Source organism: Coturnix japonica, unplaced genomic scaffold (assembly GCF_054131305.1).
Source record: "Coturnix japonica strain WE unplaced genomic scaffold, WE-NBRP24 Scf050, whole genome shotgun sequence".
NCBI lineage: Eukaryota > Metazoa > Chordata > Aves > Galliformes > Phasianidae > Coturnix > Coturnix japonica.
Window position 1 is genome coordinate 1,312,134 of NW_028188953.1, and position 24,935 is coordinate 1,337,068.

Consider the following 24,935-nt stretch of genomic DNA (forward strand, 5'->3'; position numbering starts at 1 on the left):
TAGTGCAGCAAATCCCATATTTTCAGACACCGTGCCTTATATTCAGAACAAAATCCCATATTTTCAGAACAAAATCCCATATTTTCAGCACAAAACCCCATATTTTCAGACACCGTGCCCTGTTTTCAGAATAAAACCCGTATTTTCAGCTCCAAAACCCCATATTTTCAGCACCAAAACCCCATATTTTCAGACATCATGCCCTATTTTCAGTACAAAACCCCATATTTTCAGCACCAAAACCCCATATTTTCAGCACCAAAACCCCATATTTTCAGACATCATGCCCTATTTTCAGAACAAAACCCCATATTTTCAGACATCATGCCCTATTTTCAGCATCAAAATCCATATTTTCAGCACCAAATCCCATATTTTCAGCACCAAAACCCCATATTTTCAGCACAAAACCCCGTATTTTCAGACATCATGCCCTATTTTCAGCACCAAAACCCATATTTTCAGCACCAAAACCCCATATTTTCAGCACCAAAACCCCATATTTTCAGAACAAAACCCCATATTTTCAGACATCATGCCCTATTTTCAGCACCAAAACCCATATTTTCAGAACAAAATCCCATATTTTCAGCACCAAACCCCATATTTTCAGACACCGTGCCCTATTTACAGAGCAAATCCCCATATTTTCAGCACCAAACCCCATATTTTCAGCACCAAACCCCCATATTTTCAGACATCATGCCCTATTTTCAGCACCAAAACCCATATTTTCAGACATCATGCCCTATTTTCAGCATCAAAATCCATATTTTCAGCACCAAATCCCATATTTTCAGCACCAAAACCCCATATTTTCAGCACCAAACCCCATATTTTCAGATATCATGCCCTATTTTCAGCACAAAATCCCATATTTTCAGCACAAAATCCCATATTTTCAGCACCAAAACCCCATATTTTCAGACATCATGCCCTATTTTCAGAACAAAACCCCATATTTTCAGACATCATGCCCTATTTTCAGCATCAAAATCCATATTTTCAGCACCAAAACCCCATATTTTCAGCACCAAAACCCCATATTTTCAGACATCATGCCCTATTTTCAGAACAAAACCCCATATTTTCAGCACCAAAACCCTATATTTTTTGATACCATGTCCTGTATTTTCAGATCAAAACTCCCATTTTCAATACTATACCCCATATTTTCAGACCCCATCCCACACATATTCAGATATCACACCCCATTTTCAAACATCATATCCCATATTTTCATATTATATGCCCCATTTTCAGACCCAATCCCCTATATTTTCAGGCACAATCCCCCATTTCCAGTTACACTGCCCCATTTTCAGATACCATACCCCATTTTCAGCCATATAACGCCATACACTGAAACCACGTCCCTTAATTTGGCCAAACATTTGGCTTCATGCTCGAGAAAACCCGTATTTACAATAGGATTTGTGCCATCAGCCCCATATCAGCCTTATACCAGCCCCATAGCAGCCCCATAACTACATCCCATACACCAAAACACCATACCCTAATTAAACACACCATACCCTAATTAAACACACCATACCCTAATAAAACACACCATACCCCAATTAAACAAACCATACCCTAATTAAAAACACCAAACCCTAATTAAACAGACCATACCCTAATTAAACACACCATACCCTAATTAAACACACCATACCCTAATTAAAAACACCGAACCCTAATTAAAAACACCAAACCCTAATTAAACAGACCATATTCCAATTAATCACACCATACCCTAATTAAACACACCATACCCTAATTAAAAACACTGAACCCTAATTAAACAGACCATATTCCAATTAATCACACCATACCCTAATTAAACACACCATACCCTAATTAAAAACACTGAACCCTAATTAAACAGACCATATTCCAATTAATCACACCATACCCTAATTAAACACACCATACCCTAATTAAAAACACCATACACTAATTAAAAACACCATACCCTAATTAATCACACCATACCCTAATTAATAACACCATATCCTAATTAAAAACACCATACCATAATTAAACACGCCATACCCTAATTAAACACACCATACCCTAATTAAAAACACCATACCCTAATTAAACACAGCATACCCTAATTAAACACAGCATACCCTAATTAAAAACACCAAACCCTAATTAAACAGACCATATTCCAATTAATCACACCATACCCTAATTAAACACACCATACCCTAATTAAACACACCATACCCTAATTAAACACACTATGCCATAATTAAACACACCATACCCTAATTAAACACACCATACCCTAATAAATAACATCATACCCTAATTAATAACACCATACCTAATTAAAAACACCATACCCTAATTAAACACACCATACCCTAATTAAAAACACCGAACCCTAATTAAAAACACCGAACCCTAATTAAACAGACCATATTCCAATTAATCACACCATACCCTAATTAAACACACCATACCCTAATTAAAAACACCATATGCTAATTAAAAACACCATACCCTAATTAATAACACCATACCCTAATTAAAAACACCATACCCTAATTAATAGCACCATACCCTAATTAAAAACACCATACCCTAATTAAATACACCATACCCTTATTAAAAACACCATACCCCAATTAAACACACCAGACCCTAATTAATAACACCATATCCTAATTAAAAACACCATATCCTAATTAAACATTCCTTAAACCAATTAAACACACCATACCCTAATTAATCACACCACAACCTAATTAAAAACACCATACCCTAATTAATCACACCATACCCCAATTAAAAATACCATACCCAATTAAAAACACCATACCCTCATTAAATACACCAAACCCTAATTAATAACACCATACCCTAATTAAAAACACCATACCCTAATTAATCACACCATACCCCAATTAAAAATACCATACCCAATTAAAAACACCATACCCTCATTAAATACACCAAACCCTAATTAATAACACCATACCCTAATTAAAAACACCATACCCTCATTAAATACACCAAACCCTAATTAATAACACCATACCCTAATTAAAAACACCATACCCTAATTAATCACACCATATCCCAATTAAAAACACCATACCCCAATTAAACACACCATACCCTAATTAAACACGCCCTACCCTAATTAAAAACACCATACCCTAATAAATAACATCGTACCCTAATTAATAACACCATACCCTAATTAAACACACCATACCCTAATTCAACACGCCATTACTTAACGCCATACCCTCATGGCTTATCCCTATAAGGATCCATGGCGTTTTAAGCCCCTTTTTGGTGTATGGGGTGGTTTCCCTATATATGAAATATGAATTTAAAGGATTTTAGGGTTATTCACCCATATAATGATCCTTTTTTTGCTCTCTATGCTCTGTTTGCCCAGCTGTACAAAGCATTGTTCCCATATAACAATGTTCTCCATCAGCTTCGAGGTCGTTCAGTCCCAGGTCAGCCCAAACATGGGAAGAAATCAGCCCCTATAAAGGCAGTGGGGGCTACGGATGCTGTTAGACCCATTGGGGTTCAGGTAAGGGGTCTCATTTTGGGTTTATTTTGTGGGTTTTGGGGCTTTTTGAAGGCTTTTTTAGGGGGTGAGGGTGGTCCTGTAATGCGTTTTCATCCCACTGTGCTGCCTACGGTATATCGGGGCATGGTATATCGAGGCATGGTATATCGGGGTATGGTATATCAGGGCACCCTTGTCAGACCTGTTGGGGTTCAGGTAAGGGGTCTCATTTTGGGTTTATTTTGTGGGTTTTGGGGCTTTTTGAGGGCTTCTTTAGGGGGTGAGGGGGGTCCTGTAATGTGTCTTCGTCCCACTGTGCTGCCTATGGTATATTGGGGTAGGGTATATTGGGGTATGGTATATTGGGGCATCCCTGTCAGACCTGGTTGGGTTCAGGTAAGGGATCTCCTTTTTGGGTTTATTTTGTGGGTTTTGGGGCTTTTTTGGGTGATGAGGGCGGTCCTGTAATGCGTCTTCATCCCACTGTGCTGCCTGTGGTATATTGGGGGTATGGTATGTTGGGGGCATGGTATATCAGGCACCCCTGTCAGACCTGTTGGGGTTCAAGTAAGTGGTCTCATTTTGGGTTTATTTTGTGGGTTTTGGGGCTTTTTTGGAGGTGAGGGCAGTCCTGCAATGTGTCTTCGTCCCACTGTGCTGCCTACGGTATATCGGGGCATGGTATATTAAGGGTATGGTATATTGGGGCACCCCTGTCAGACCTGGTAGGGTTCAGGTAAGGGGTCTCATTTTGGGTTTATTTTGTGGGTTTTGGGGCTTTTTGGGGGCTTTTTTAGGGGGTGAGGGTGGTCCTGTAATGCGTCTTCATCCCACTGTGCTGCCTGTGTTATATTGGGGGCATGGTATATTGGGGGCATGGTATATCAGGCACCCCTGTCAGACCTGTTGGGGTTCAAGTAAGGGGTCTCATTTTGGGTTTACTTTGTGGGTTTTGGGGCTTTTTGAGGGCTTTTTTAGGGGGAGAGAGTGGTCCTGTAATGCGTCTTCGTCCCACTGTGCTGCCTATGGTATATCGGGGCATGGTATATCGGGGCATGGTATATTGGGGTATGGTATATCAGGCACCCCTGTCAGACCTGTTGGGGTTCAGGTAAGGGATCTCCTTTTTGGGTTTATTTTGTGGGTTTTGGGGCTTTTTGAGGGCTTTTTTAGGGGGTGAGGGTGGTCCTGTAATGCGTCTTCGTCCCACTGTGCTGCCTGTGTTATATTGGGGCATGGTATATTGGGGCATCCCTGTCAGACCTGGTGGGGTTCAGGTAAGGGGTCTCATTTTGGGTTTATTTTGTGGGTTTTGGGGCTTTTCTTAGGGGGTGAGGGGGGTCCTGTAATGTGTCTTCGTCCCACTGTGCTGCCTACGGTATATCGGGGCATGGTATATTAAGGGTATGGTATATCAGGGCACCCCTGTCAGACCTGTTGGGGTTCAGGTAAGGGGGCTCATTTTGGGTTTATTTTGTGGGTTTTGGGGCTCTTTTGGAGGTGAGGGCAGACCTGTAATGCGTCTTCATCCCACTGTGATACCTATGGTATATCGGGGCATGGTATATCGGGGCATGATATATCGAGGCATGGTATATTGGGGCACCCCTGTCAGACCTGTTGGGGTTCAGGTAAGGGGTATAATTTTGGGTTTATTTTGTGGGTTTGGGGGCATTTTTGGGGGGTTGAGGGGGGTCCTGTAATGCGTCTTCATCCCACTGTGATACCTATGGTATATCGGGGCATGGTATATCAGGGCATGGTATATCGAGGCATGGTATATTGGGGCATCCCTGTCAGACCTGTTGGGGTCCAGGTAAGGAGTCTCATTTTGGGTTTATTTTGTGGGTTTTGGGGCTTTTTTGGAGGTGAGGGCGGTCCTGCAATGTGTCTTCGTTCCACTGTGATACCTATGGTACATTGGGGCATGGTATATTGGGGCACCCCTGTCAGACCTGGTAGGGTTCAGGTAAGGGGTCTTATTTTGGGTTTATTTTGTGGGTTTGGGGACTTTTCTTAGGGGGGGGGGGTGACCTTAAAACTGGTCACAGCTGTTTCAACCCAAACCAGATTTTCAAGCTCTGGTTCTTTTAACACTCCCCCCCCCTTACCCCTTCAATCCCTATTGAAAGCAATGCAAACATTAGTAGAGCTTGAGCCAAACGTTGGCCTCAACCTTTTGGGTTCCCGTGAGGTCTTTGCTCAATTCCCACCCATAAAAAGGTGTGATGTAATCACAGGGTCATCAGCTTAATTAATTAAAATTAGCTTAATTGTTTTCTTTAATCATCAGCCAGGACCTTTTTGCATATTCCCTGAAGGAGCTTTTTGGGTTTGGGTTGAATTCGCGCTGTTTTTGCTCATTGCCTTATTTTCAAGGGTAACCAATAGGGCTAACCTGTAGGGGTAACCAATAGGGATAACCAATAGGGGTAACCAATAGGGCTGCATGGATTTCACCCCACAAGAGTTCCCTCCATATAGGTTCAAATACCCTCCAATTAATTATTAAGTAATTATTCACCCATTAGAAGGTGAATAATTACCATCACAAAGGAGAAACCTGCCCCAATATGGGGTGAATCATCAGGTGAACCCTCTATGGGAGTCTATATGTGTAGTTCCAATGCGAGTTTATAGGGGACAAGATGACGTCCATTCAGCTCTTAGGCCAATGTCCTTCTGTGGTTGGGGTCTTCTTATAGGGCACCCCAAAAATAATGGGGAATGGGGTGCTCCTTAAAGCTCAGCTTATAGGATGGGGTGCCCCTAAAAGTGCTACTTATAGGTGTTATGGTTTTGTAATTTGGTTGGTGTTCTGATCAGAACATCATGCGGAATAATGGGAGTTAAGGGGTTATTAAAGTGCCGTTCGTTCTCAGATCACTCTTTTTTTTTGTTTTAAACCAGCTCTGAATCTGTAACTTAAGGCAGGAAAAATAAAGCAGAAAAAGGTATTTTTACAAGCCCGGCTAGCTCAGTCGGTAGAGCATGAGACTCTTAATCTCAGGGTCGTGGGTTCGAGCCCCATGTTGGGCGCTTGGTTTTTGCACTTAAATACTTCGAATTTATCATTTTTTACCCCAAAAAGGACACTACAAACAGATCCTTGTCCCTCTGTATTATCCCTTTCCTCCCCTACTATAGGGCTAAAGGAGCTCCATCCCCAGTTCTCAAGATGAAGCTGCTCTTTGTGGGGCTGGCCTTTGTCCTGTGCGTTGGAGTGGGTGAGTTAATTAGGTCCTAATTAATTAGGACTGAAGTTAATTTGGCTTTAACAAAGAGAGCACCACTGGAGCTGGGTGGTCTTTAAGGTCCCTTCCAACCCACCCTATTCTGTCCTCAGGTCTGTGAATGGAGGTGGTGGTTGGACCCTATGGGGATTTGGATCTTTGGGGTCGTTGCTACCTTCTATATGGGGAAAATAGGCTCAAAACTCTGCAGAATTGGGCTGAGAACCCCATTGATTTCTTTCTTTTCCCCCTTTCAGTTGAAGCTCTTCGGTGCAAGGTCTGCAAATACAAGATCCCTTACTTTGGGTGTTTCCATGGGGCCAATGAAACCACCTGCGAGAGAAGGGAGAAATGTGCCGTCATTAAAACCTCCCTGGGTAGGAAATGGGGGTCAAAAACCTTTTACTTTATGGTCTATTTTGAATCCATTGAACCAAAAAATGTCATTATTTTTCCAGTTAAATGGGGGATATCTTTAGGTAACCAGCTGCCCTTGGGAATCCATGTGGGTTTGTAGAATGGAGGGAGGATGTGGCCTGTAGGAAGAGGTGAACTCACCCCCCAATGGTGGTGATGAGTTTAATGCTGTCTCTTCCCTTCTCCCTATAGGGAAGGTGACCCTCTATTACCAACAAGGCTGCACCTCTGCCTTGAACTGTGGCAGGGAGAGGGCGTCAGATGCAGAATCCCGCTTGACATCCCGCTATTCCTGCTGCGAGACCGACCTGTGCAACGAGGACTGGGATGAGGACCCCACAGATTAGACCCCATTGGGTCAGGATGGGGTCCAATAGGGTCTAACTGTGTGCCCCAGCCCTTTCCATGCCCAATAGGGTGCAACAGCATTCCCCAGCCCTTTCTACACCCAATAGGGTCCTACAGTGTAGCCCTAGTCCTTTCCATGCCCAATAGGGTCCAACAGCATTCCCCAGCCCTTTCTACACCCAATAGGGTCCAACAATGTGCCCTAGTTCTTTCCATACCCAATAGGGTCCAACAGCATGACACAGCCCTTTCTACACCCAATAGGGTCCTACAGTGTAGCCCTAGTCCTTTCCATGCCCAATAGGGTCCAACAATGTAGCCCAGCCCTTTCTACACCCAATTAGGGTCCGCCAACGTAGCCCAGTCCTTTCTATACCCAACAGGGTCCAACAACCCATCCCAACCCTTTCCATGCTGTGAGTCCTGAACCAAACCTTAACTATTTTTGCCCCTAAATCAGGATATTTGGATCCAACCTGCCCTCAGGGCTCCCCCTGTGTGCCTGGCCTGATTCTATTCCAGCTCTTGCAATAAACCTGCAGTCAATCACAGGCCCTGTGATATTTTGGCTCTGTGTGTGTGTGTGTGTGTGCTTTCCTTCTCCCTATTAGCAGCCCTTCAGACTCAGCATTCCAAGCTTAATCCCAAACTAAAACCCCAAGGGCAGCCCAAGGTGCTTTCCCTATTTCTCCTAATGTACAGGGCTGGGATCATTGCAGCCTTGTTAACCAAGGGTTGATAACCAAGGGTTGAGAATGGGGTGCTAATAGGAACGAAGGAGAGGCGTATCTACAAGGAACAGGTATTTATTTCCCCCCAAATTAACCCCAAAATAATGAAAATATGGGGTATGATGTTTGAAAATGGGGTGTGATGTTTGAAAATATGGGGGATGGTGTCTGAAAATGGGGAATGATACCTGAAAATACAGGGTGTGATATCTGAAAGTGGGGCACAGTATCTGGAAATATGGGGTATGATGATTGAAAATGGGGTGTGATATCTGGAAATATGAGGGATGGGGTCTGAAAATGGGGAATTATGTTTGAAAATGTGGGGTATGATACTGAAAATAGGGCATAGAATATGAAAATATGGGGTATGACGTTTGAAAATGGGGTGTGATGTTTGAAAGTATGGGGGATGGGGTCTGAAAATGGGGTATGATGGTTGAAAATGGGGTGTGATATATGAAAATATGAGGGAATTCGGTCTGAAAATGGGGTGTGATATCTGAAAATGGGGCATAGAATATGAAAGTATGGGGTATGATACTTGAAAATATGGGGTATGATGATTGAAAATGGGGTGTGATATCTTGAAAATATGGGGGATGGGGTCTGAAAATGGGGTATGATGGTTGAAAATGGGGTGTGATATATGAAAATATGGGGGATGGGGTCTGAAAATGGGGTGTAATATCTGAAAATACAGGGTATGGGGTCTGAAAATGGGGTGTGATGTTTGAAAATGGGGTGTAATGTCTGAAAATAAGGGGGATTGGGTCTGAAAATGAGGTGTAATGACTGAAAATGGGGCGTCATCTCACTTGGAGGAAGAGATGGGAGGTCTTTGTCCGTTTTTATCCCTTGGGTTTGAGGATACTGGGGGGGGTTAAAGGATGCAGAGCCCCTTTTGGGGTGGAATTGGGTTGGGAAACAGGTGGAGGGAGGTGCTGGAAATAGGATCCTGGCTTCAGGGATGGGAAAAACTCTTTGGCACAGAGGGGGAGAGCAGAGAGAAGAGAGCCTGGGATAGCTGCAATGGGGGAGGGGGTGGACTGGTAAGTGAGAAGGGTCTGGTGGTGAGACAGGGGAGACAAATGGATCCAGATCTGAGCAGAGTTGCATTGCTCTGGGTTTGAGCTGGATCCCTTTGCAAAGCAGAGAGGCCATCCTTGCCCCACTGCACGTTGTGGGGTGTTGGGACCCCCGTAGCATCATCATCATCATCCTCAATGCAAAGGGCCGGGCACTACGGGAGGACGCCCTTATCCTATACCTCTGCTTCGAGGTACGCTGAGGTGTTGGGGGGTGGGATGAGTTTGTCTGTATGTCTATATGCTGCTCCCATCCCTGCTTTTCCCTCCTTAATGTATATATATATATAAAATATATATTATATATATAATAATGCATCCACACTGCATCCTCCGATCCCAAATCCAGCATCCTCCAGCCCCAAATCCAGCAGCTCTCAGCCCCCGTTGCATCCTCCAGCCCCAAATCTCAGCCCTCCCCACCTCCTATAGATTCCATACCATAAGAAATAAGCCCTGTCTGCCCACAGCTCAATGGAATTCAGTGGGGAGGGGTGAATCTCAGCCCCAGAACATTGCAGGATATAGGAGAAATGGAGGTAGATCAATAGGCAGAGGGGTGGGAATCCCTTTCCCTTTGGTTTCTGGCAGCATGAAGGGATGTATATTGCATCTATAGGGGGTGTGTGTATGGATATATATGCGTCATACGCTCTGATTCATTTGTTATGTGTTCATCATGACCTCGAAGCAGTGTGGGGTGTAGGATGGGGGTATTTAAGAGGAGGGGATCCCATCCTATAGCCCAGCAGTGTGGGGTGTAGGATGGGGGTATTTAAGAGGAGGGGACCCCATCCTATAGCCCAGCAGCGTGAGGTGTAGGATGGGGATATTTAAGAGGAGGGGATCCCATCCTATAGCCCAGCAGCATGGGGTGTAGGATGGGGGGTATTTAAGAGGAGGGGATCCCATCCTATAGCCCAGCAGTGTGGGATGGGGATATTTAAGAGGAGGGGATCCCATCCTGTAGCCCCAATAAACCCAGGGCTGGGTTCAAACCAACTCAAATCAGCATCAATAGACACAGATGGGTGGCCCTGATTTGTGTGTCACCCGATGCCGTTTTCATTCCCTCATTAGGAGGCGATTAATCACCCCCCTGAAGTGCCTGATAGGGCCCATGTCATTATTAGGGCTCACATTACCTATGACTTTTACTTCCCTTCACTGTAATAAGAGAGAGATATAGAGATGACCCCATATAGCAAACCCCCCCAGACCCCAAGAGCTCCTCCCCTGTTCAATATCCCCCCTTGGAAGGCAAATATTCCCATTTGGGAACAAAAAAAAGGGCTGTTTTCTTGTATTTTTTTCCAGCACCCCCCCTCTATTTAGAGCCTGATATGAATTACTCAGCCAAGTCTCTATGTATCACTTTATACCACGCGTCTCCCCTTTCTCCCGTTGCTTTTTAAAGCCCCTGGAGCTCCACCAAAGCCATTTTAAGCTTTATGGGTTCTTTATTGAGAGCTCAGGTTTTACCTGGAGCAGCTGCTGCCCCTTGCTCATATTCTTCACATTGCAGCTTCTAGCTGACCCCAAATGGTTTCCCTTAATAACAGCAGCCATTAATACAGGTGGGGAACTGAGACCCGAGCTTCTTTTGGAGGAGCAAAGAGCAGGGACGTCTCCTCGCTCCCTTTCTCCCCCAGCCGTGTTCTCTACCCTAAAGCTGAGGTCTTCATTACCAGCTTAAGGAAACCGGATACGACAGCGGGATCGTTCCTAGAACGGGAACGCCCATGGGGCCGTTTGCCAAGCATTCATGCTCTGCCTCCTCCAGCCCCGGTGAAATCAGTCCTTACCCATAGGAGAGAGGCCATGGCTGCTGTATTCCTACCCGGAAACCTACAAGATGAAGCTACATGTTCAGTTTGCTTGGAGTTCTTCAAGGATCCCGTATCTATCGAGTGCGGGCACAACTTCTGCCGGGCTTGTATCGCGAAGAGCTGGAAGGATTTAGAGATGGATTTCCCTTGCCCTCAATGCAGGGAGGTCTTCCAACAGAAGAACCTCCGACCCAACCGCCAGTTGGCCAACATGGCCGAGATCATCAGCCAGTTCACCCTACGTGGGGCCAAGGGGGCGGAGGAGGACGGGCTGTGCGTGAAGCACCGCGAAGCCCTCAAGCTCTACTGCAAGGATGATAGGAGGAGCATCTGCGTGGTGTGCGACCGCTCGCGGGAGCACCGGCCTCATGCTGTGGTCCCTGTGGATGAAGCATCCGAGGAGTACAAGGTGTCTGTCTGTCTGTCCGACCACCTGCTGTCCATGTGTCTTTCCCACCTCTGTTTCTATATCCCTTATTCCCTCTTGTGTCCCCGTGATGTGGTTTGGTTTTGGTGTTGGGAAGTGTTGATTGGGGCAGAGGTTTTTGTTGCTGCTTTGTTTATTGGTTTCTTCCTCAAAAAGGAAAAAGAAAGGGAAAATCTTCTTCCCTTCCAGTTATACACAGCCCATTTATGCAACGATACCAGCTTTGGGCTGGAGGATCATGAGCTTTGCAGGGACCATGAGCTCTATGGGAACCATGAGATCTGTAGAAGGGCTGGAGGACCATGAGATCTATGGAGTCCATGAGCTAAGTATAGGGGCTGGAGGCCCATGAGCTCAATGGGGACCATGGTCTCTATGGGGGCCATGAACTCTGCAGAAGGCCTGGAGGATCATGAGATCTATGAGGACTGCGAGCTCTGTAGTATGGCAGGAGGACCATGAGATCTATGGGGCTCATGAGCTCTGTAGAAGGGCTGGAGGACCATGAGATCTATGGGGCCCATGAGCTCTGTAGAAGGGCTGGAGGACCATGAGATCTATGAGGACTGTGAGCTCTGTAGTATGGCAGGAGGACCATGAGATCTATGGGGCTCATGAGCTCTGTAGAAGGGCTGGAGGACCATGAGATCTATGGGGTCCATGAGCTCTGTAGAAGGGCTGGAGGCCCGTGAGCTCTATGGGGACCACGAGCTCTGTAGAAGGGCTGGGAGACCACGAGATCTATGGGGCCCACAAGCAAAGGTTAGCAAGGCAGTGGGCAGCTGGTGAAAGCAGCTCACATTCCCTCCCATGGTATCCTGCACCTCCTTTCAAAGGTCTCTTTGTGTTTGCTGTGAGCTCGAAGGGTTTCAAGGGTGGGTGTGCGTGGGTAGAGCTGAGCCTGCAGATTTATCCAGTCAATAGAGATGACTGAGATCCAGCTTGTCCTTATGGGGCTGGAAGGACAAATTGTGCCCACGTGGAGTAACGAGGCAGCAATGAAAGAAAATAGAAAGGGAAAAGCATCATTGAGACAAATATCTCCTTTCTTGGGTTTCCAACAGGAGAAAATCCAGGGTCGTTTGGATTTCCTAAAGAAGGAGAGGCAGGAGCTGCTGGAATTTAAAGTGAATGATGATAAGAAAACCCAGGAGCTATTGGTGAGTGCAGGGTGATGCTCTTGGGGTGGGATACTGGAGGGGATGGGCTATGCCATCCCTATGGGACAAACACCATCAGGCCACAACCAGCCCATAATTCTCTCCCATTGCCTTATCATTGGGATAATCTCACCCCTATCTGCTGCTTTTCCAACTGGAAGGGCTGGGAATAACTCCATCCAAGAGCCATGTTTTCACACCATGATGGTTTCATATCATATTTGAGGGTCTATTGGAGCTGTGCTGATGGCCAATGTAGAACCACAATGTGTTCAGCCTCCCTTGTGCTTCCAAAGTGGATGCATCCCCCCCTAAGAGCTGGTTGACCCTCCATCAACATCAAGCCCATAGCGATGTGATACCACAACCACAATGTGTTCAACCTCTGTGCTTCCAAAGGGGATGTATCCCCCCAAGTGCTGGTTGACCCTCCATCAACGTCACACCCATAGCAATACAATATCATGTCAGAAAGCAAATCAACCCCCTTTTTTGTGTGTTTTACCCCCAGAAAACCATTGAGAACGAGCATCAGAAGCTCATTTCCAAAGGGGATGCATCCACATAGTGCTGGTTGACTCTCCATCCGCATCAAGCCCATAGCGATGCAATACCACATTGTAAAGCAAATCTAACCCCTTCTTTGTGTGTTTCACCCCCAGAAAACCATTGAGAACGAGCGTCAGAAGCTCCTGGTAGAGTTCGAGGGGCTCCGTCAGTTTCTTCATGACCAGGAGCACATCCTGTTGGGGCAGCTGGATAAGATGGAGAAGAGCATCGCCAAGAGGCAGAACGAGAACATCACCGACCTCTCCAAGGAGATCACGCTCCTCAACAAACTCATCACGGAGATGGAGGAGAAAATACAGCAGCCCGTGCTTGAGTTCCTTAAGGTGAGGTCGTTGGGTCTCTGGTTGTAGGGCTGTGCAGTCAATGGGTCTTTGGAGTGTTGGGTCACGGAACCATTGATGTGTAGGACTGTTGGACCATTGGATCGTAGCATCATTGATTTGTGGAGCCATTGGATCATTGAGCCATGGAATCGTTAAATCAGAGAACCAAAGAACAAGGAATCTTTGGGTTGGGAAATACTTGGGTCGGGGTATCTCCCCCCTTTGGGTCAGGGAATCCCCCCTTTGGGTCAGATAATCATAGTTAGCAACGAAACGAACCTCCATCTTTGCACCTTGCCATTTCCATCTCCTTTATCATACTGTGTTCTTGGATGCTATTGATACCCTTGGAAGAGAAGGGTCCTTTTGTAATTAGCAATGCTATTCTTATTGATTTTAATTGAGAAATCAGCTCCTTTTGGGGGGGGGGAGTTGGGCATAGAGACACGTGGATGAGGCCCAATGCAGGATGAGGCCCAATGCCAACTATTGCAGCCAAGAGCTTTGGCTGGGAACTGAAAGCAGAGCTGGGTTTTGGAGTCAAGAATGAGCTCTTACCAAGATGGAAAGTATGAGGGGGGAGGGAACAGATGGAGTATGGGGGGGTATTGATTGCATTGCAAAAGAATGGAGTCACTCCACTACTGTCCCAAACAGCAACAGGGTCCAAACCCAACTCAACAACAGCAATAGGGTTGGGAATACAGACCCCCATCAGCTCACCCCAAAGCCAAGCAAACCCAATCCCATCCTACAAGGCAAAAAGCCAATGGGGGATGGAGAGAGGAGGGGAGGGGGGGGTGACCTTATAACTGGTCACAGCTGTTTCAACCCAAACCAGATTTTCAAGCTCTGGTTCTTTTAACACCCCCCCCTCCCCCCTCCCCCTTCAATCCCTATTGAAAGCAATGCAAATATTTGCAGAGCTGGAGCCAAACGATGGCCTCAACCTTTTGGGTTCCCGTGAGGTCTTTGCTCAGTTCCCACGCACTAAAGGGGGTGAATAATTACCATCACAGAGGAGAAATCTGCCCCAGTATCGGGTGAATCATCAGGTGAACCCTTTATGGGAGTCCATATATGTAGTTTCAATGCAAGTTTATAGGGGACAAGATGGAGTCCCTTCAGCTCTTAGGCCAATGTCCTTCTGTGTTTGGGGTCTTCTTATAGGGCACCCCAAAAAGAATGGGCAATGGGGTGCCCCTTAAAGCTCAGCTTATAGGATGGGGTACCCCTAAAAGCTTATAGGATGGGGTGCCCCTAAAAGTGCTGCTTATAGGATGGGACAACACAGACTGCACAGATACTTCACACCCTCTCTCTTTATCCCTTATAGGATGTGATGGGTGTCATCAGCAGGTATGGAAACCTTCTTTAATGCTGTTTTTCCCCCAAAATATCCTTATTTAAAGGTCAGTTATTACAGACTAAATGGTGCCAGACCTCCATTGAGTCCATTTTAGGGGCAAATAGAGCATTTCCCCCCACACCCCCCACCCTATATTGCCCCATTGCTTTCAGATATGGGGCTTGGATAGGAGCAAATAGACCATTCCCCCTCCCCACCCCCCCCATATTGCCCCATTGCTTTCAGATATGGGGTCTGGGATAGGAGCAAATAGACCATTCCCCATCCCCCCCATATTGCCCCATTGCTTTCAGATATGGGGTCTGGGATAGGAGCAAAGAGAGCATTCCCCCCATCCCCCCACACCCTATATTGCCCCATTGCTTTCATATATGGGGTCTGGGATGGGAGAATGTACCTCTATGGGGTGGTTTATCCCCCCTATGATTGTAATCATCCCCTACTCTTAGAGCTGAATCTACTGCAGCTCCGACATGAATATGGGGGGGGGGGGGGGGGGGGGATGAATCTATTGCAGCATAAATAGGGGAGGGGGGGACACACACAAACTAAATCATAGAGATAATAGAAATGAGACCATGAAGATCAAGTAGGGGGGAGGTGAGTTGGTTTTTCTCGCTGTTTTTGGGCTGTTTTACCCCTTTAGAAGCGAAGAGGTGAAGTGCCAGAAGCCCGTTCCCGTCTGCACCGACATGAAGATGCACGTCTGCAACTTCAGCCTTAAGACGGTGGTCCTGGAGAAGGTGCTTAAGAGGTTTAAAGGTGAATGAAAGAGAATCTATGGGGTGAAGGGGGGGGGGAGATCCATCTCTTTTTGGGAGATGGGAGAGAAAACAGAGGGGGAAATGGGGTCGGAAATGGGGGGAGATCCATCCCTATTTGGGAGATGGGAGAGAAAACAGGGGGGAAATGGGGTCTGGGGTTGGGGGATAGGGGGATCTGAAGGTTCGGATCGGGTTCGGCAGCGGTTCGGGTTGGAGTTTCTATAAGCTGTTCTGTCGTAGTGGTGTTGAATGGCCACGAGATGGAGCGAGAGGATCGGGAATGGGAGGGAGGGATGGGGGAGGGAAGGGAAAGGGGGAGGAGGGAGGGAAGGGGGAGGGAGGAAGGAGGAGGGGAGAGGGGGAGGGAAAGGGGGAGGAGGAAAGGAAGGGAAGGAGGAAGGAACGGAGGAAAGGAGAGGAAAGAGGGGGAAAGAAAAGACCGGGAGGAAAAAGAGGGGGGGGGTGGGGGGGTGGGGGAGGAAAGAGAAGGGGAGATGAAAGAGGGAGAGGAAAAGGAGGGAGGAGGAAAGGAAGGGAAGGAGGAAGGAACAGAGGAGGAGAGAGAAAAGGGGGATAGGAGGAAAGGAAGGAGGAAAGGGAAGGGAGGAAGGAGAAGGGAAGAGGAAAGGGGGGAAGGAAAAGGAGGGAAGGAGGAAGGAACGGAGGAAGGAGGAGGGGAGTGGAAAAGAGGGGGAGGAAGAAAGGAAGGGAAGGAGGAAGGAAGGGAAGGAAGAAGGAACGGAGGAGGGGTAGGAACGAGGGGGAGGTAAAGGAGGGGAAAGGAGGGGAAGGAGGAAGGAAGGGAGGAAAGAGGGGGAGAGGGAAAAGGAGGGGAGGAGGAAAGGAAGGAGGAAGGAATGGAGGAAGGAGGAGGGGAGTGGGAAAAGGGGAAAGAAAAGGGGGGGAGGAGGAGGAAAGGAAGGGAAGGAGGAAGGAAAAGAGGAGGAGAGAGGGAAGAGGAAGTGGAGGAAAGGAAGGGAAGGGAGGAAGGAGGAGGGAAGAGGAAAGGGGGGAAGAAGAAAGGAAGGGAAGAATGTAGGGGAATGGAGGAAGGAGAAGGGGAGAGGAAAAAGGGGGAGGAAAAGGTGGGAGGAAGAGAAGGAGAAAGGAGAAGGGAAGAGGGAAAAGTGGAAAGAGAAGAGGGGAGGGAAAGGGGGGAGGAGGAGGAAAGGGAGGGAAGGAGGAAGGGGAAGGGAGGAACGAGGAGGGGAGAGGAAAGAGGGAGGAAAAAGAGGGAAGGAGGAAAGGAAGGGAATGAGGAAGGAATGGAGGAAGGAGAAGGGGAGAGAAAAGGGGGAGGAGGAAAGGAAAGGAATGGAGGAAGGAGGAGGGGAGAGGAAAGGGGGGAAAAATGGGGGGGAGGAGGGAAGGAGGAAGGAGAAGGGAGGAAGGAGGGGGGAAGAGGAAAGAGGGGATGAAAAGGAGGGGAAGGAGGAAGGGAGAAAGGAAGAGGGGAGAAGGAAAAGGGGGAGGAAAAGGGGGGGAGGAGGAAAGGAAGGGAAGGAGGAAGGGGAAGGGAGGGCTGCAGGGCTCAATAGGGAAGATTTGAATAACAAAATGTCTGCCATAACAGATGAGTTTTTAACCTTTTGGGGCCCATTTTTTTGGTGTTTCCATCCATTTCTTCCCTTTTCCTTTCAGAAAACCTGCGGGACGAGTTGGGAAGAGGTGAAAAAGGTAAAAAAAAAATGGTGAAGCAAACCCAAAGCAAAGACTCGAAATTGTGGTTGTAATTTGCAAAGCCAAAAACGCGAGGGAAGAGGGGAAAAAAAAACACAAATAAACCATAGAGAAAGGAAGGAAGGAGCTCTAAATTTCCTATCTACATCCATTTAATTTCTTCTTTTTCAATGATTTCCAGATCCTGCCTGTTCAGTCCAGGAATCAAAGGCCGATTTTTCTAGCTGACGCCGGTGATCTGACAGCTGAGCGAGGTCCTTTTTGCCTCTTTATACCCTTTAACCAACCCATAACGTGGCATAGAAACAGATTTGAACCCCCTTCCTTCCCCCACGACCCCATATAAAAAGGATCAATGCCTATTACAGCCTCAGATCTCAGAGCCGACCCATTGGATCCCATTGCCGCTATGGGATCCTGCCTTCCAGTTGACTTGGCCATAATGCGAAGCTGTATCTTTGCTTTTAAGATGGTGGTTTTGGGGTCGCAGGGCTTGTAGGGTTGAGACCTCCCCATAAGCTGTCTGTAAAGAGAGACCCCACTGTTCTCACCCCCAAAACCCATCTAAGCAATGCAAAGTGGAAGAAGAAAAGTCAACAAAGCATCAGCAACGCGGCCCTCATTGCATGTCCATGTTGGTGTGTGTGCATGAGCAGGGATAGAAAACCCCATAGCAGGCCATTAAATCCCATCTTTCCTTCTGCCCTATATCACCATCTCCAAGAGCTCCCTTGTGGTTGCCCACCAATGTTGGGGTCAACCACCTCATTTTGGACTCATTTCCAAACCCAACCCATTGACTGTTGGTAGAGCAGAAAGGCCTTCAGTTAAAAGAAGCTTTGGCACCAAAAACCCATCACGTTTCTGCTCCTAAAGTCCCCCCTTGGATGTCCCCCCAAAGCCACATTGTGGGGCCTTATCCTGACATGGTGACTTTGCTGACTACAACCACAATTTGAGGTCATTAACGTGCTCTAATATCAACTTTGTAGTGTCTATAATCACTAATTACTCGCATGCGGTTCTATTGTGCTCTTTGCTAACAGCCCTGTGTTGTTCCTGCCCCATTCCATGGCCCTATTGAGTGTTGCTCTCCTTGGTTCCCCATGGAGGGAATTGGGGTCTCAGAGCCAAAGTTAGGATGTCACTGTAGTTGGAAGGACCCTGAAGATGATGGTGCCCCATTGGTTGTCCTTTTGGGGCCATCCTGACCCAGATCTAGGGCCCTTTTGGGGCCATCCTGACCCAGACCTTGGTCCTTATTTACCATAATGTGTTCTTGTTCCATTGTAGCTTCACCCTTAAAGAGGTGGTGAGGGCTGTAGGTGCTCATCCCATGCCCTTAATGGGGTCCTGTCCCCATGTTTCTCTTTTATATGGGCTTTATTTATACACAGCACACCTGTAACATTAGGATGACTCCAATTCAGACATAAAGATGAGCCCTAAGCATCTCCAAACCAACATCTCCTTTGGGTTCCCATCCCCCATTGACTCTTCATTGGGGCTGAAGATGACGTTGAGATTGGGATGGGGTTCAACGACCCTAAAACACCCCCCTTCCCCTTGAGTTTTGCCTTTTTCTACAGCTGTTTTTTGGGGGATAATAATTGAATTATCTCTATTGAGTTATCTCTACAACCACTGTCGCCAACAGAAGACCTGACCCTGGACCCAGACTCAGCCAACCACCTCCTCATCCTCTCATCAGACCTCAAGACCGTGAGGATGGGCTGCAGGAAACAGGATCTACCCGACAACCCCAAGAGATTCGATACCAACTCCAGGGTTTTGGCCACCACTGGCTTCAAATCGGGGCGACATTATTGGGAGGTTGAGGTGGGGGCGTCGGATGGTTGGGCTTTTGGGGTGGCCAAAGAGTCGGTGAGGAGGAAAGGGTTGACTCAGTTTTCTCCCGAGGAAGGGATTTGGGCAGTGCAGCAGAATGGAGGGCGATATTGGGCCGTCACTTCGCCTCAACGTACCCCGTTGTGCCTTGGTCAGAAACTCAACAAGGTGAGGGTTTACTTGGATTACGAAGGGGAAGAAGTCTCCTTCTACAACGCTGAGAACATGCAGCACATCTTCACCTTCAACGTTGCCTTCAGGGAGAAGGTTTTCCCTCTGTTTTCTGTCTGTTCTACCGTCACGTATATCAAACTGTGCTCCTGAGGCCAATGGGGGGGACACAAAGGTGGGTTAAGGGGCTGGATGGAGTGGTTGCGTTGCTGGGATAGAAGGAATGAGGTGCTGTGAAGGGTGGGTGGGCAAAGGGGGTCTTCAGACAAAGAAACAGAGGAACCAGACCACGTTGTGTTTCCATCTTGTCTTTGTCAACCCATTAGATGCTATGAGAGTTGGGGTGGAGGTTGTCCCAGGGGGTCTTCAGACAAAGAAACAGAGGAACCAGAATCTTTGTCAACCCATTAGATGCTATGAGGGGTGGGGGTCATCCCAGGGGGTCTTCAGACAAAGAAACAGAGGAACCAGACCGCGTTGTGTTTCCACCTCGTCTTTGTCAACCCATTAGATGCTATGAGAGTTGGGGTGGGGGGTCGTCCCAGGGGGTCTTCAAAGAAACAGAGGAATCAGAACGTGTTGGGTTTCCATCTTGTCTTAGTCAACCCATCATTGAGCCAACCCAACAACCCAACTCTTCAATGAGAAGGAAAGCTCTGCATTGGTTTGGAGGCCCTGGAGCTGTTGGTTAATGGGGTTAATGGGGTTTACTCTTAGGATAAAGACTGGTGGGGGGTCTCCTTGGGTTGCCATGATGAAGACTGGTGGGGTGGGGGTCTCTTTGGGTTGTGGGGGGGGGGTTCTTTTGGCTCTTTCCTTCTTGCTCCTACTGCAAAGAGGTGCGTCCACAAAGGGTAAGTCTTGCTTATTTTAGGTTATTCTTCTAAATCTTGGGGTCATTTTCTCCTCCAAAGTCTATTTTTGCAGTCTTTCAACGGCGTTTTTGATGTGTTCTTTCCTGGAAACCCCCCAAAAATTGATGATTTCAACCCCCTCCCCAAATCTGTCCCCATGGGAAGCAGAAAGAAATGGGAGATGTGGAGCCATTGGGGTTGTTGTTGTGCTGGAAATAAAACATGAAGGTGCTATTGGAGCTCTTTGTTGTTCCTAATGGTGAGTGGGGTGTGATGGGGGCCTGATCGGTGTTTGGGGCTGGGAAGGGAATTCATTGAAGCACACAGAGGTGGGTGGAGAGAGGGGTTTAAGATCAAGGTGAAGCTTGGCCTCGGTTAGGGATAGGGTTAGGGTTAGGGTTAGGGTAGGGTTAGGGGTAGGGTTATGGTTAAGGTAGGATTAGGGTTAGGGTTGGTTTAGGGTAGAGTTAGGGTTGGATTAGGGTTAGGGCTAGGGTTGGGTTAAGGTTAGGGTTAGGGTATGGTTAGGGTTAGGGTTAGGGTTATGGTTAGAGTAGGGTTAAGGTACGTTAGGGTTTGGTTTAAGGTTAGGGTTGGGATTAGGGTTAGGGTTGGGGTAGGGTTAGGGTTATGGTTAGGGCAGGATTAGGTTTAGGGTTGGGTTAGTGTAGAGGTGGGGTTAGATTTGGGTTAGGATTTGGGTAGGTTTAGGGTTAGGGTTCGGTTATGTATAGGGATAGGTTTAAGGTTAGGGTTAGTGTAGGGATGGGGTTAGGTTTGGAGTAGGGTTAGGGTTAGAGTTAGGGTTAGGGTTAGGGTTGGGTTCAGGTTGGTTTAGGGTTAGGGTAGGGTTAGGGTTAGGGTAGGGTTCAGGTTATGGTTAGGGTTCTTTTAGGGTTAGGGCTAGGTTTGGGTTAGGGTAGGGCTAGAGTTATAGTAGGGTTAGGGTTAGGGTAGAGGTAGAGTTAGGTTTGGGTTAGGGTTTAGCTTTAGGGTTGAGGGCTAGGGCTAGGGTTGAGTTAGGGTAGGGGTAGGGTTAAGTTTGGGTCAGAGTTAGGGTCGGGTTAAGGTTAGGGGTAGGGGTAGGGTTAGGAGTAGGGTTAGGGTACATAAGGGTTAGGGTTATGGTTAGGTTAGGGTTGGGGTTAGGGTTAGGGTTGGGGTAGGGTTAGGGTCAGGTTAGGGTTAGGGTTGTGTTAGGTTTAGGGTTAGTGTTTGGGTATCATTAGGGTTGGGGTAGGGTTAGATTTGGGTTTGGGTAAGGGTAGTTTTATGGTTTGGGTTAGGGTTGTGTTAGGTTTAGGGTAGGGTTAGATTTGGGTTTTGGTAAGGGTAGTTTTAGGGTTTGGCTTAGGGTTATGGTATCGTTAGGGTAGGGTTTGGTTTAGGGTTGGTTTAGGGTTAATGTGGTGTTGGGCTTATAGTTAGGGTAGGATTAGGGTTAGGGTAGAGTTAGGGTTAGGGTAGGGCTAGAGTTAGAGTAGGGGTGGGGTTAGGGTTATGGTTAGGGTAGGGTTAGGTTTGGTGTATGGTTGGTGGTTAAGGTCAGGTTATGGGTTAGGGTAGGGTCAGGGTCAGGTTAGGGCTAGGGTTGTTTTAGGGTTAGGGCTATGGTTAGAGTAGGGTTAGGGTTATGGTAAGGGAAGGGTTATGGTTATGGTTATGGTTATAGGGGTAGGGTTAGGGATAGGGGTTGGCTTAGGGGTATGGTTAGGGGTAGGTGTATGGTTAGCTTTCCTTCCATCTACTCTTTGCCCTCCCATCTCTCAGCGGCTCAGACAGTGCGAAAGGGAATTTTGGGTTCAAAAAATGCGATTTTCGGGCTCAATTTAAGCATAAAACAACCAAAAAAACCCTTAGAAAACCCCAAATCGGGGGCGTTGTCTGCAGATTCAATGCCATAATATCTCCCAATGGCGGCTCCATAGCTCAGGGGTTAGAGCACTGGTCTTGTAAACCAGGGGTCGCGAGTTCAAATCTCGCTGGGGCCTCTCCCCTATTTATTTTATTACAGTTTTCCCCTTTTTCCCCTATTTTCCTCCTATAGGATCGGATCGAACCGGGGGGGGGGTTCGGTTGGTTCCGGGTCCATCTCGATCCCGACATTATAAGCGTTATATAAGGAATCCTTTTAACAGCGGCTCGTTGGTCTAGGGGTATGATTCTCGCTTTGGGTGCGAGAGGTCCCGGGTTCAAATCCCGGACGAGCCCGATTTTTAACCATTTCTTTCCCTTTTTTTTCCTGCTATTTCTTTTAAATCCCTATTTCCTTTATGCTCCTTTTTCCCTCCAAATCGCCTTTTTTCCCCATCTTTTTGTCTTTTCTCCCCTTCATTTCCCCTCCCCCCCTTATTTTCCAGCCTTTTTAACCCCTCTTTACCCGAAAACAAAGTATTTTTCTCTATTTTTTGGGGCAAAAAAAGCCCTTTTTAATCCCATTTTGAAGCTGTTTTGGATGCATAGAGCGCTATAGGGGGGGAATAGGGCTTATAACCGGGTTTCTGTAGTGTAGTGGTTATCACGTTCGCCTCACACGCGAAAGGTCCCCGGTTCGAAACCGGGCAGAAACACTCAAATTTTGGTTCATTAAAATAAATGTGAATAATAAGAGGAGGGGGGATTTTGGGTTGAAATGTTCGCTTTTTGGGGTAAAAAAGTGAATCCGGAGATGATGGGGTGGGAGGGGTCTCATTTTCCTTCCCCTTTTCCCTTTCTAAAGGGGGGGTTAGAGAAAGGGGGTGGGGAAATAAGCAGCAAGGGAAGTAATTAACTAATGAGTTGCTTAATTGTAGCCACTCCCCTTTTTCCGGGTTGAAAAGGGACGAAAAGGGTAAAAGAAAAAAAAAAGGAGAATTAAAAAGGAATTGGGGAGGAAAAGACTTAATGGCAGCGGTGGGATTCGAACCCACGCCCCCGAAGAGACTGGAGCCTTAATCCAGCGCCTTAGACCGCTCGGCCACGCTACCTGCCTATAGACTCCTATTAGTCCTATATTTCCTATTGGGTTTCCAATCCTAATCCTAATCCTAATCCTAATCCTAATCCTAATCTTAATCCCAATATTAACACTGGAGCCTTAATCCAGTGCCTTAGACCTCTCAGACACGCTACCTCCCTATTAGTTTCTATTAGTCCAGTATTTGCTATTGGGTTCCCAATCCTAATCCTAATCCTAATCCCAATATTAATCCCAATCCTAATAATAATAATCCCAATATTAATCCCAGTCTTAACACTGGAGCCTTAATCCAGCGCCTTAGGCCACCCGACCACGCTACCTCCCTATTGGTTCCTATAAATCCCCTATTTGCTATTAGGTTTCCAATCCCAATCCTAATCCTAATCCTAATAATCCTAATCCCAGTCTTAATCCCAATATTAACACTGGAGCCTTAATCCAGTGCCTTAAACCTCTCAGCCACGCTACCGCCCTATTAACTCCTATTAGTCCTCTATTTCCTATTGGGTTCCCAATCCTAATCCCAATCCTAATCCTAATCCCAATATTAATCCCAATATTAACACTGGAGCCTTAATCCAGTGCCTTAGACCTCTCAGCCACGCTACCTCCCTATTGGCTCCTATTAGTCCCCTGTTTGCTATTGGGTTCCCAATCCTAATCCTAATCCTAATCCTAATCCTAATCCTAATCCTAATCCTAATCCCAGTCCTGTTTCCACCCCAAACACACTAAGAAGAGGAAAAAATGGGGGTTTGGGAGTTGAAAAGGGGGAAAAGGGTTTTTTGGGGGATGAAAAGGGGGGGTTTGCGGGGTTAAAAGGGGGGGAAAGGAGGTTTTGGGGTTGAAAAGGGGGAAAAAAGGTTTTTTTGGGTGAAAATGGGTTTTTTTGGGGGGAAAGGGGGTTTGGGGGCTGAAAAGGGGGAAAAGGGGGGTTTTGGGGTTGAAAAGGGGGAAAAGGGGGATTTTGGGGTTGAAAAGGGAGAAAAAAGGGTTTTTGGGGGGTTGAAAAGGGGGAAAAAGGGGGTTTTCGGGGGGTGAAAAGGGGGGGAAAGGGGGTTTGGGGGTTGAAAGGGGGGGAAAGGGGTTTTGGGGTTGAATAGGGAGAAAAAAGGTTTTTTGGGGGGTGAAAAGGGGTTTTTTGGGGGGTAAAGGGGGTTTTGGGGCTGAAAAGGGGGAAAAAGGGGGGTTTGGGGGGTGAAAAGGGGGAAAAAAGGGTTTTTTTTGGGGGGTTGAAATGGGGGGGGAAAGGGGGTTTTGGGGCTGAAAAGGGGGGGAAGGGGGATTTTGGGGTTTGAAAAGGGGGGAAAAGGGGGTTTTGGGGGTTGAAAAGGGGGAAAAGGGGGGTTTGAGGGTTGAAAAGGGGGAAAAAAGGGTTGTTTGGGGGTGAAAAGGGGGGAAAAGGGGTTTTTTGGGGGGGTGAAAAGGGGGGGAATGGGGGTTTTGGGGTTGAAAAGGAGGGAAAAAGGTTTTTGGGGGTTGAAATGAGGAAAGGGGGGTTTGGGGTTGAAGGGGGAAAAAAGGGTTTTTTGGGGGTGATAGGGATAAAGGAGTTTGGGGGGTAGAAAGAGGGAAAAAAAAGGTTTTTTGGGGGTGAAAAAGTGGGAACAAGGGGGCTTT

At 47.0% G+C, this 24,935-nt stretch overlaps 2 protein-coding genes and 5 non-coding genes across 12 annotated transcripts; 6 read left to right on the forward strand and 1 right to left on the reverse strand.

Moving 5' to 3' along the window:
• Nucleotides 1–3,313: 3,313 nt before the first annotated feature.
• On the forward strand, nucleotides 3,314–8,093 carry LOC146752214 (uncharacterized). The gene is made up of 4 exons (XM_085533001.1): nucleotides 3,314–3,565; nucleotides 6,692–6,771; nucleotides 7,035–7,154; nucleotides 7,387–8,093. Exons 1-4 carry the CDS (start codon nucleotides 3,540–3,542, stop codon nucleotides 7,539–7,541), a joined length of 381 nt encoding a protein of 126 aa, XP_085389127.1. The 5' UTR covers nucleotides 3,314–3,539; the 3' UTR covers nucleotides 7,542–8,093.
• On the forward strand, nucleotides 6,511–6,583 carry TRNAK-CUU (transfer RNA lysine (anticodon CUU)). The gene has a single exon. It is a non-coding gene; the product is annotated as a tRNA-Lys (tRNA).
• Nucleotides 8,094–8,213: 120 nt separating the features above from the next.
• TRIM7 (tripartite motif containing 7) lies at nucleotides 8,214–20,595 on the forward strand. Of its 6 annotated transcripts, XM_032447979.2 has the most exons (9): nucleotides 9,182–9,555; nucleotides 10,939–11,599; nucleotides 12,682–12,777; nucleotides 13,440–13,670; nucleotides 15,007–15,029; nucleotides 15,686–15,801; nucleotides 17,445–17,480; nucleotides 17,665–17,737; nucleotides 19,141–20,595. In XM_032447979.2, the coding sequence occupies exons 1-8, from the start codon at nucleotides 9,500–9,502 to the stop codon at nucleotides 17,709–17,711; spliced, it is 1,266 nt and encodes a 421-aa protein (XP_032303870.1). In that variant the 5' UTR covers nucleotides 9,182–9,499; the 3' UTR covers nucleotides 17,712–17,737; nucleotides 19,141–20,595. The 6 variants fall into 6 exon arrangements, with proteins under 6 accessions (XP_015734082.2, XP_085388915.1, XP_085388917.1 ...); XM_015878596.3 differs by lacking the exons at nucleotides 9,182–9,555; nucleotides 17,665–17,737 and adding an exon at nucleotides 8,214–8,344 and having other exon boundaries at nucleotides 11,173–11,599; XM_085532789.1 differs by lacking the exons at nucleotides 9,182–9,555; nucleotides 17,665–17,737 and adding an exon at nucleotides 8,221–8,344 and having other exon boundaries at nucleotides 11,053–11,599.
• A 1,679-nt stretch (nucleotides 20,596–22,274) lies between these two features.
• TRNAT-UGU (transfer RNA threonine (anticodon UGU)) lies at nucleotides 22,275–22,347 on the forward strand. Its single transcript has one exon. It is a non-coding gene; the product is annotated as a tRNA-Thr (tRNA).
• A 148-nt stretch (nucleotides 22,348–22,495) lies between these two features.
• Nucleotides 22,496–22,567, forward strand: TRNAP-AGG (transfer RNA proline (anticodon AGG)). Its single transcript has one exon. It is a non-coding gene; the product is annotated as a tRNA-Pro (tRNA).
• Nucleotides 22,568–22,853: 286 nt separating this feature from the next.
• Nucleotides 22,854–22,926, forward strand: TRNAV-CAC (transfer RNA valine (anticodon CAC)). The gene has a single exon. It is a non-coding gene; the product is annotated as a tRNA-Val (tRNA).
• A 314-nt stretch (nucleotides 22,927–23,240) lies between these two features.
• On the reverse strand, nucleotides 23,241–23,322 carry TRNAL-AAG (transfer RNA leucine (anticodon AAG)). Its single transcript has one exon. It is a non-coding gene; the product is annotated as a tRNA-Leu (tRNA).
• Between the last annotated feature and the right edge of the window lie 1,613 nt (nucleotides 23,323–24,935).